This window comes from Rhipicephalus sanguineus, chromosome 1 (assembly GCF_013339695.2).
Source record: "Rhipicephalus sanguineus isolate Rsan-2018 chromosome 1, BIME_Rsan_1.4, whole genome shotgun sequence".
NCBI lineage: Eukaryota > Metazoa > Arthropoda > Arachnida > Ixodida > Ixodidae > Rhipicephalus > Rhipicephalus sanguineus.
Window position 1 is genome coordinate 215,205,118 of NC_051176.1, and position 12,129 is coordinate 215,217,246.

General features: G+C 42.4%; 2 protein-coding genes across 2 annotated transcripts in view; both read right to left on the reverse strand.

Annotated features, from left to right (window-relative positions):
* Nucleotides 1-11,539, reverse strand: part of LOC119371725 (anamorsin homolog) — a 265,406-nt gene extending 253,867 nt beyond the window's left edge. The window contains exon 1 of the mRNA XM_049419406.1: nt 11,532-11,539. The gene's annotated coding sequence lies outside the window, so the exon portion shown is untranslated. The remainder of the gene's footprint in view (nt 1-11,531) is intronic.
* LOC119371803 (cleft lip and palate transmembrane protein 1-like protein) overlaps nt 1-12,129 on the reverse strand; it is a 59,203-nt gene that overhangs the window by 9,445 nt on the left and 37,629 nt on the right. The window contains 2 exon segments of the mRNA XM_037642261.2: nt 9,028-9,143; nt 10,397-10,497. Of these exon segments, the coding sequence (XP_037498189.1) occupies nt 9,028-9,143; nt 10,397-10,497 (217 nt within the window).

Here is a 12,129-nt window from a genome sequence, read left to right on the forward strand (position 1 = left end):
TTGATACTTTGTTCAGGCCAAGTTGAACTTGTCGCTCACAGATTGAGAGGTTGCATGATTTAAAGCCTATTTGAACATCATCAACATATACCGAGTAAAACATTGCAGGAGGAATTACCATATGAAGAGAGTTCATTTTCACAATGAAGAGGGTGCAGCTAAGCACTCCTCCTTGCGGCACACCAGTTTCTCGGGTGAACGGCTTCGACAGGACATTCCCCACTTTAACGCGAAAAGTGCGATAAGACAGGTAACTTTCTGTTGTTTTGAACATGCTGCCACGAACACCCGATACGGTCAGGTGTTTGAGGATTCCAAATTGCCATGTTGTGTCATAGGTTTTCTCAAGGTCGAGAAATACAGAAAGAAAAAACTGTTTATAGATAAAGGCATCCCTAATTATTCCCTCAGTGCGAACAAGGTGGCCTAGTGTTGACCAACCCTCCTTGAAGCCACACTGAAGTGGGTCTAGTAGATTGTTGCTTTTGAGATGATAGATTAATCACCGGTTTATAATTTTTTCATAAAGTTTACACAAGCAGCTTGTCAATGCTATCGGCCTATAGCTACTGGCCAAGGACAGATCTTTCCCTTGCTTATATATTGGAATTATACTGGCTTCTTTCCAAGACGTTGGAATGTACCCAGCTGCCCACATGGCGTTGTAAAGAGACAGAAGTGCATTTAGTGCTTCAGGTTGTAAGTTCTTGATCATCTCATACATGATGCGATCACCACCTGGTGCTGAGTTGTTGCAGGAACTCAGAGCAGCCTTGAGTTCAGCTACATTAAACAGACGGTTCACCCTTTGTGCACATTCGTTCAAGGCGTTCCCGCTCTGTGCATTCCTTGAACTTCAGGAAAGCTGGATTATAATGGGATGCACTAGAAATATGTTCAAAGCGTTCACCCAGAAAGTCTGCGTGGTCTTCCATGCTATTGCCTTCGGTATTTACTAAGGGTAGTGGCTGTGTTTCCCGGCCATTTTTTTTTGTTTAGGCTACTCCACACCTTGCTCTCATCCATATAAGAGTTTATGTTAGATATGTACTTTTGCCAGCTTTCTCTCCTCGCCTGTTGACACACTCGTCTGCCCTGCGACTTGGTAATTCTTGAGATTAACAAGGCTCTCAGCTGCTGGATGGTCACAAAGTAAACCTCAAGCTTTATTCTGTTTTTTCCTCGCTTCCCTACATTCTTCATTCCACCAAGGTATACAACGTTTTCTGACTTGTCCGTTTGTTTGATACATTTTTCAGCAGCGTCAATAATAAAATGTGTTATATACGGCACAGCGTCGTCTATGCTAAAGCAAGCAATGTCATCCCACTGTAGATATGTATGTTCTTGGAACAGCTCCCAGTTTGCTGACTTGATATTCCAACGGGGAAGCTGTGGGGAACCACTGACTCATTTTGTTAAACTTATTGCTATGGGAAGCAATCACTTCCGTAAGGGTTCTTAATAATCCACCAGTCAAGATACGGAACTAGAGTACTGGATGTGATGCTTAAGTCGATAGATGAGTATGTTTGGTGTGTGGCATTGAAGTATGTGTGTTCATTTTTGTTGAGCAGACATGCACCAGTAGAGAATAGAAAATTTTCTATCAGTCGTCCTCTCGCATCACGAGAATTTCCCCAAAGTGTGCTATATGCATTGAAAGCTCCAACTAGAAAATAAGGTTCAGGAAGCTCATCAATTAGTTCTGGAATTCAGTTCTAGTAATTCTACAGCCTGGGGGAATGTATAATGAAGTGACAGAGACTAGCTTGTTAAAAAGCACCGCTTGAATAGTGACTGCTTCTTGATGCGTTCTCAGATGGAGTTGCCAACAGCTAACGCTACTATACACTATGATCGCCACACCACCGGACGAAGTGACTGCGTCGTCATGGTCCCTGCGGAATATGGCATATTGTCTGAGGAAGTTTGTGTGTGTGGGTTTAAAATGTTTTTCTTGAACACACAGCACTTTTGGACTGAATTTACGCAGGAGCTCAGTAACGTCGTCTAGATTATGCAGAAGACCTCTAACGTTCCATTGCAATACCTGCGTATCCATTTTGAGTGGAAGCTTAGTGCTGTGTGTTTACAGAGCCCTCAAATTACAGAGCTCTTTCCAGGTCCCGTAATACGAATTTTTTCTTTTTTGGAGCGGCTGACAGAGTTGCGCCGCTCCTTCGACGCATTGTGCACCGCCTCACTCGAACTAGTGTCCATTGCCTTTTGCGAGGCGTTGGATGTTCGCCGAAGTGGCTTCGCCTCAGGGGGCAGAACCTTTGGGCCCACGTGCCCAGAGGCTGGTGGGTCCCTTTTGAGAGATGGCGATGCAGCACTGGCTGCAGTCGCCGAGGGGGCAGTTGGCGTCACTGCCAGCTCACTATGTGTGGGCTGGACAGCTGCCAGGAGCCGTTGTGATGCTGCCCCCTGATGTACCACATCGGCAAAGCTACCTTTACATAAGTAGGAAATATGCCTGCATGCCTCCTTGACCTTAATTGCAACTATTTCCTTCTCTCTCTTCCATGATGGGCGTGATCGCGAGTACGCAGTGTGGTCCCCATCACAGTTCACACAGTGTGCAGCGTTTTCGTAAGACTCGGACGGATGTTCGGTTCCACTACATTTTGCACAGGTAGACTGGCCGTGACAGTTCTGTGAACTGTGGCCAAATCGATGGCGCTTGAAGCATTGGAGAGGATGGAATGTAAGGTCTGACTGAGTTTGATGTACCCTGTGTCGATCGTTTCGGGCAGGATACTGGAGCCAAAACTGAGGATTAGATGCTTTGTCTGTATTTCCTTTCCATCACGCCTCATACTGATTCTCTTCATATTCAGGACATTCTGGTCACTCTAGCCCTCAAAAAGTTAAGCCTCAGTTAGTCCCATCAGGTCATCATCTGAGACAACACCACGGGATGTGTTCATCGTGCGGTGCGGGGTGACTGTCCTTGGGACGTCCCCAACTGATGTTAGATTGGAGAGCTTCTGATGTTGTATTTGATCGCGGAGTGCCAAGAGAAGATCTCCATTTGCCATTATCAACACTTTGTAGCCTACTCCAATGGTATCGGACAGTTTTTGAGACCAGGAAAGGCGAGCTCATTCTCACTGTTTTTCCTGCTTTCTCGGAATGAACGGCATGATAATGTGGAAATGTTTCTTTCCGGTGTCCAACAAATAAAAATACATCTTCGGTGCTCCCTCTCTTATGGGGGCGATGGGGAAGTTTCGGGAATAGAGCTAGCCATAGGATATCTTATGTTTCGGCAGTAACGCCAACCACCCACCGCAGAGCCCAACTAGGGGATGTGCAGGAAGTGTTAAAAACAGATCCTGCAAGCGCTAGCTGTATATTACCGCTATAACCAAATATGGCATATCCAAGTCTGGCTACCCACACAAGGTTAACCCTTGCCACCATGAAAAACAGAAGTAAACTGAAGAGAGGAGAGGACATGAAAGATTAAATGTGAGAGAGAAAGACGAAGATGTGAAAGGAGAGAGACAAGAAAAGGCGACTGCTAATTTTCCCTGCGGGGGTCAGCCTAGGGGCGCTGTCTATGTGAAGCCGGGGCTAAAGAGGTGTGTTGCCTCTGCCGGGGGGCCTTAAAGGTCCAATCACCCGGTATCGGCTCAACCTCCGGAATCCCCTTTTCCCCAGATACGGCAGAGCCACGCACAGCGAGGTGTGGGAGGGGTCGAAACCCCCTTAGCTCAGGGGGGGATTCAGGTGCCGACTCTGGGGGGGTTCCCTCATCTGACTGGAGGGGGGGGGTCAAACGAGGAGAGAGGTAGAGAGCAGGGACAAGACTCTCCTTCCCCCTTTTGTGTAATGGTAGCCGAAGCAACTTGACAAAGGAGGTGGGCGACAGGCACTGCAGGCGGGGGGGCGATTGTCCCTACCGCTCCCCTCTGGATCCACCACTGTGTTAGCTCGGGTCCATGGTGTCACTACACACCAAATGCCTGCTTGTGCAGATGCTTCTGCGGGGACGCTAAGTAGTTGAAATTTGTGTACAGCCCATTCAACCTTCATTATAACCGTGAGAGTTTTTAATTATGTTTATGATTTTTGACTTACTTTTAGCACAAATTAGAATTTATTAGAGCTATAATACATGATATGAAGGTTATATTATTTGTACCTACTACATTACACAACCTTCTGCCAAACTCAACAGTCATACACAATATGCGTATAGAAGAAAAGTGTCGCAGAAGTCCTGCAACAGCCTTTAAGAAAGCAGTGTAATGGAATGTTAAACAGCATTCACCTCATAAGCATTTTTTTCAAGGTAACACATTTCAATGTGTTTTGAAGAGCAGAGTTGCAAACAACCAACTGCTGGTTACTCTGCCATGCCTTCTTCATGCTGTGCACAAGACAAGGCCTTCGCTAGATCTACAATAGCAAGGACCTTTAGACATGTAATTGAAAACGCCACTGAATTTTATAGCTGGGGTACCTGTCTATTCTTACAGTGCTGATAGAACTACAGTTGGACTGGTTTGACAGATTGGTTTTATTACAGTCAATTTAGGAGCAGTGCTTCTGTGACACACATCAGCTAATAGAAAGTGCGTGTTTAAATTCTATAAGCATTGTTTAAAAAGAAAAAACAAGATAGAGGAAGGAAGAAGCACTGGACAATTTACATTACAGCAAAATTATGAAATTTCATGTTCTGGAAACCTACGTTCAACTCTTACACACAATCATGCTTCCAAACAGCTACACTAAAAATTTAATTAGTGATCAGTAATTTTACAACACTATAGACATTAAGTGCACAAGTAGCACCCCACTCGTGTGACATATGCAAATTTAACCATCCTTATGCAGGCTAGCGGCATGTTTTTATCGCATGCTAACATAGGTAGGCAAAAAGTGCGGAGCTCACTCAAACTCACTCATGGAATATATTTTGCTTTTAGGGCTCACTCAGACTCACATTCAATAAAATTTTCCTCAAACAGACTCACTCGGACTCAGACTCACTAAAATTTTTCTCAAGAGTACTCACTCTGACTCAAACTCACCAAAATATTACTGACTCAGACTCAGACTCACAGCTCGATCTGAGTCTGAGTAAGACTGTGTGGGCCGACTCATGAGTCCATCATTGTATAGTTAGCTTTTTCAATCAGGATGTCAACGCGCTTAAACGCCAATATCTCGCATAATCGGTGCTCTACGATGCGCATTTTGATCTCCTTCCTTCACATACGAGTTATCAGTGATTGCAATCCAGAAGGACATTTTTATTGAAATATTTGACTCAAACGAGATATTTTTATCAAAAGCTTCCTATGAAAAATTTTTCGGGGGAGGGGGGGGGTCAAGGCGCGCCTCTGATCAATAATTATTAAGCTGGCGTATGAATGCGAGTGCGTTGCAGTATCTGTGAGTAGAAGTGAGTATCAACGTGAGCTGTCATAAGGCTGATAGTAATGCTGAAGCTGAGTAGTTATCACCATATGTCAGCAAAAAAATTTCGAGCTCACTCAGACTCATTCAGGAAATATATTTTGTGCTTAGAGCTCATATGGACTCAGAATCACAAAAAATTTTCTCAACCGGACTCTCTCAGACTCAGACTCAGTAAATTTGTTTCAACCGAACTCACTCAGACTTAAGCACACCAAAATATTACTCAACCAGACTCAATCAGACCCACACTCATGGCTCGATCTGAGTCTGAGTGAGTCGACACATGAGTGAGTCTGCTGCCCTACGCACGTTAATGACTTTTCTTTTTTTTTTTTTTGTCAGGGCTTCTGAAGCTCAGCTAAATAAATTTCTCACAATTCCTCTGCAAGCACAACAGCCATTTTTATGCTTTCTGCATGGTGGTTTTAACATGCGCTTAGACATCACTGGGTGTGTCCAGATAAGATCGAACACGAGGTCCCGGTCATCATTCCCGATTGTGATGAAATTTACTGTAGGTCTAGGCATTACACCCAGAACAATGGTTTCGCAGTTAGTTTTGTGGAAAAAAATTTTGTTCGCCTGAAAAAAGATATACAACTTTTGGCCGCAAAAATCGCTTTACCGCTAATTTCGCGATTTCTGAATTTTGAGCGAACCTAGGGAAAAAACGGTGCACTTCTTCGTCACAATATTTATTCCCCTTAAAGAACAAGTGAAATAAAATCTTATGAGTCTATTATTTCCCTTGCTTGTCGAAGCACGTTTGAAGAAAAAAATCACAAACTTGGCAAATCGCACAAAATACCGCTATTTCAGGAATTTATTGCTGCAAGCAAGTTAAAGTTAGGATAATAAAAATCGGTACATATCAACTTGGATACTTTCGCTCTCTTTTAAAATAATATGCGTGGTTTTATCGCGCCCCGTTTTACTTGATAATTGGGCTGAAACGTAAGGTATTTACCAAAAAAGCCGAACTTTGAAAATGATTTTCTCAAAAAGGCCATTTTTAATTTTTTTTTAAATCCCTCTGATTGAAGTCAAGGACGTCATCTACCACTGTGCAGAAAAAAACGTTTGCATTATTTTGGTTGCTAAAAGTTATAGTGCGTCAAATGTGACCATGCCAGCCTAGCGGCCGCGTCGTTCGTTATGGGCTGAACTCGGATATAAGTTGTTCAAAATACTTGTACGTGACATACTCACAAATCAGCAGCTCCACACCAACAAATGCGCAGGCCCGGTGTCATGGTTAAGCAAGCTTTGTTTTGCGATCAGCCGCTTGACAAACCCGCAGCAGCGGCCACTCGATGCTGCGGGCGCTGACATTACATGAGTGCCGCTTCGACTGTGGATGAGCCCCGCTTGCGCGCCAAACTACGCTCAGTGGACGAACGAGAGAAGGAATGCGTCACTGTTAAAGTTAAAGGCCGTTAAGTGCCAACAAATGTCATAGTATTCAACGAAAACTCTGCCGGCAATTTCCCAGTGAGCGCCTTCAATACAGCACGGATGTATTTTTTTTTCCCTGCTGTTATGCGCGAAGCCGCAAAATATCGTGTAAACGTTCGACTTGCGTTGAATATTTTATCTGCGGACGCCCAACAATACAGTATTGTAAAAGCGGTTCTTTAATGAAGTAAAGGACTTGGACACACTTCTTTTCACAGCCGGCTGACACAAGTGTTCTGGCACGAGATGAACAACTGCAGTTTGAGTTGCTCGACCATCGGAAGCACGTATGACAGCTTTCTTTAGATGTCAATGGCTTTCTTTTGTGCCATATGTTGCTCATAGAATGAACCTAATTATATTTAGGCCATCCGAGGAGAGAAAGCAACACATGAGCACACTACTGGAGGCGCTCACTGGGAAATCGCCGGTAGAGTTTTCGTTGCATATTATGACATTTGTTGGCACTTAACGGCCTTTAACTTTCACAGTGATGCATTCCCTCTCTCGTTTGTCCTCTGAGCGTAGTTTGGTGCTCAAGCGGGGCTCATTCGCAGTCGAAGCGGTACTCGTGTGATGTGAGTGCCCGCAGCATCGAGCGGCCGCTGCTGCGGGTTTGTCAAGCGGCTCATCGCAAGACAAAGCTCGCTGAACAATGACAACGGGCTACGCATTTGTTGGTGTGGAGCTGCTGATTTGTGATTATGTGACGTACAAGTATTTTTGAGCAACTTATATCCGAGTTTCAGCCCATAACGAACGACGCGGCCGCTAGGCTGGCATGGTCACATTTGACGCACTATAACTTGTTAGCAACCAAAATAATGCAATGTTTTTTTCTGCACAATGGTAGATGACGTCCTTGACTTCAATCGGAGGGATCTTAAAAAAAAATTTAAAATGGCCTTTTTGAGAAAATCATTTTCAAAGTTCGGCATTTTTGGTAAATCCCTTACGTTTCAGCCCAATTATCAAGTAAAACAGAGCGCGATAAAACCACGCATATCATTTTAAAAGAGAGCGAAAGTATCAAAGTTAATATGTACCAATTTTTATTATCCGAACTTTAACCTGCTTGCAGAAATAAATTCCTGAAATAGAGGTATTTTGTGTGATTTGCCAAGTTTGTGATTTTTTTCTTCAAACGTGCTTCGACAAGCAAGGGAAATAATAGACTCATAAGATTGTATTTCACTTGTTCTTTAAGGGTAATAAATATTGTGATGAAGAAGTTCACCGTTTTTTCCCTAGGTGCGCTCAAAATTCAGAAATCACGAAATTGGCGGAAAAGCGTTTTTTGCGGCCAAAATTTATATATTTTTTTTCAGGCAAACAAATTTTTTTTTCGCAAAACTAACTGCGAAACCATTGTTCTGGGTGTAATGCCTAGACATACAGTAAATTTCATCACAATCGGGAATGGTGACCGGGACCTCGTGTTCGATCTTATCTGGACACCACCCACTATTAATTTAACCTGTGTTTTGCAAACGATGAACACACAAGACATCTGTCACTCTTGTTTTATGACTGAATTCATATAAAGAATTGCCAGAAAATGGAAAATTAGCAAAATTCCAGACACTGCGCTGACTGATAATGAGCATTTTTCCTAGATGCAACTCTCCTTATATAGCAACTCAGTATCAATATACCTTCGCAGATAATACATAAGAAAAAAAAAAAAGTCTAGTGGAGGCCCTTTCACTCGTAGGTGCACTTTTTTTTTTTTTTCTTGTGAGATGTGTCAAGATGGAGGCACGATTGCACAGAAGCATTCTCAGCAATTGGCTGGGACTGACGATTCATAGCCAGTCTATTGCCAAGAACCTTTGGCTTAGTTGACCTCAACCTTTTAATTTTAATATTTTTTGTGGCTGTTGCTGTTGTTTTTTTTATTGTATACTTGCCTTCAACAAACCAAAACAGTGGCAATCTGCAGTCACTTTATGGGCGCTAAGAAATGCAGCACAAGGAGCGTGATGCTTCGTTTTGTGCACTGCACTTCAAAGAATGTGAACAGGTCGAAGGTCCAAATTAATTAAGTATGTTTCAGATAATCATACAAGAAACTCAACCAGGAAATTTACCAATCTTAGCAGGATGCCACCACAATGACTTCAAACAACTTACCATCTCTGGTATAAATAGACTAGAAATACTGCATCGTCTCTGAAGCAAGCCACCCTGTGAGCTGTCGGCATTGTAATGAGGAATGCAAAAAGGTCATCAATGAAAGTATTAAATGCCTGCAATGAAAAGAAAGAGAAACAGGTTAGCAGCACAGCAGCAAACCTGCACAGATTTTTGCACCAAGAGATCACAGGAGAAACCAACAAGGGTGCTTCTCCTATTATTTTTTTTTTCTCAGCCACCTTCTTAAATGTGTTCTCGTGTATTCTGTATTTTTAAGAGGCCCTGCCCCAATATGCTGAGTTTTGTACTACAACGCATTCCTTGCAAGCCAACCCTCAAAAGAAAAATTATCGATGCTGCCGTGATAACACACGCGAGTCAACTGTGTCCGCTGCCCACTGGTAGCTTCGTGTGAGAAAGAGCTGACCTACACAAATCCCAGGGTTGCAGTAGTGATGTGAGCAGAATCGGTGTGTAGGTGCAATGTTCTTGTTTTGCCGTGTGTTCAGTAAAAATAGCTGTGCACCAGCAAAATGAAAATTCTGTTGAAAGTCAGCATTGAATTTGTCTGCTTTATGCACCTCTCTTCATCCCTGTCGATTTTCCACGCAGCAACCCTATACCAATTCTCCATTTTTACATACTTCACAGCCTGCCTCATGAAACGTTTTATTAAATGGGGGAGGGGTTGTCAAAACATTTGGAAGAAAGGTTGAACACCTCCCCCTCAAACGATTCCCCTGCCACGCCACTGAGCCAAATTGCAGCCATCATCTCTGTAATGCCAAACATTCTACAAGTTATCATAGGATGCAAGACCTTCCACATCAACACCTTCCAAGTCATAACCTTCCAAGTCAACAGACAAACAATTAGAAAATGAGGTAAAAGGTTTGCCATGGGGTACAAAGTGGTGTAAAAATTAATTTTAAATCTTTCAACCAAAGTTACATGGTGCAATTCAATGTTCTTTTTGGGGAGGGGGGGGGGGGTAAAAAATTCTGGCAATAAGGGCGAAGTGTTAATAAATTTGTACTGTGTGAATGTACGTTCTGCACGTTTAATTATTTTCTCATCAAGAAAAATGTGGGCTTACAACTTGTTCTGAAAGTCAGTTGATTGTTAGAATTTTGGTACACATTACCCAATGCTACGAACCAGCGAAAAATAGGATGCATTATATTTTATGCTGCATTAGAATTATGTAAACATGGTACTAACTGGCATCTGCCTATCACATGGATAAAGCTGAATGGGCAGGGCAAGTAGTATGCATTGATTGTCAAAGCAAAAATATTGCAAATGCGAAGGACAATCTTTGCCAATACGTATAAACCAGCACTGCTCAAAAGGAGAGCTACCTTACCTTATACATGAACACCTTCCAAGGAAGATGAGCCACAGACTTCAGCTTATAGTTGAGAAATAGCTGGGGCAGCATGAACAGAAACCCAAAGGCATACACTCCTGCAGCAGTAACAAAGGTAAATACAAAGCAGAAAAATATATGAGCAATGGAAAGTGCATGTGTGCAAACATACACACACATAAATACCCACATTCTCCCCCCACCCTCCTTTCCATGTTTTTTCCTTCTTTGAATTAGAATCTCAGCATTACATGAAGTAAGTGCTACACCACCGGTGTACATTTTGTGGCTTTATTGAAGCTTTCGTGCAATTTTTTAGTCTGCATGGATATATGCAAAATGGCTATAGCCTACAGGTATTCCTTTGAGGACACTTCAGAGTAGAGCAGGGATCTCAAGCATGCGGCCCACGAACTGCTCGCTAGAGGCCCGCATATTACTGTCTTCATCCCATATTTTTTTTATTAATAACTTTGTTCATGAGTGAGGCACTCTTGACTGGTCTCAAGCATTTTTTTCATGAGGCACCCCATGCAGTCATGTGTTAAAGTTGAAACATAACTGTGGAGCAACAACTCTACATTTCATAATCGCCTTTGCAATGTAGGTATTACCGATCTGTGAACTCTAAATACACAGTTATACGGGATGTGTGAATATTCATAATTTTGAATACGAATAGAATATTTTCCTTATTTGAAACATATTCAGTTAGAAAAAATGCATATTCAGATTTTCCTGAAAATCCGGCCACGGCCAAACGTGCGGAGAAGCGAATATTCGGACAAATTCAAATATTCAAACAAGTGACAAATTACGAATGATAGGCATTCTTAAATGTAAAACATCGCTAATATGTATCCGTGAGGTTACACTGTACTTTGCAGTTACTGCATACTATGATTCAGTGCCTATTTAAGCTGCATTCCTGGCAATTGGCTATGTAATCGCTGACAAATATGCATGATGCACGCATGACCTTCGAGCTCATTTCAGCCTGAACGGAATGCCCAGGTAACAAGGATGGTTTTTTTTTTTCATCAATGTTTATTCCGCAGGTTTCTTACACAGCGTATGCTGTACTTCTGTAGTTTATAAAGAGATCCAATAAAATAACTGTCAAAAACGTTACCTAAACAATGTTTGGATGCTTGTAGAAAGAAATGGCAATGTGCGAGCATCACACTGCATAAGGGAGAGGGTCTTTTTCTTTCGGATCAATGTTAAAGCACTTAAAGAGTTCTCATCTTGTGAAGATATCAAGAAGCTAATTTTTGTGTATGGCAATTTGTAAGGAGAGCATTGCCAAAAGTATCTTCATGGCTTCACACAGCTAGGCAGTGGCCAAGGATGGGAAAGGGTTAGCTAGAGCAACAAAATTAAGAAATTTGCTGACATGAAATGGACAAGGCTGCAAAGGACAGAGTAGGTTGTAAATCATTGGGAGAGGCCTTATTCCTGCGATGGACAAAAGATAGGCTGATGATTATTATTATGATAATCATGACATATGCGACATGATATTTGAAGACAGTTTTTTTTTTGCCTTATTTGTGTTCAACTCGTATTCGAAAATTTCAATATTCACACACCCCTAATAGTTGTGCCATGACCGCCTTTCCAGGAGGAAAAAAAAAAGTGAAGTAAAAATGAACATTCAGTATATCCATGAAGGCATCTCTGCAAAAATACGAAGCCCGAACTAACCACCTATTCGACCATCTCATCTT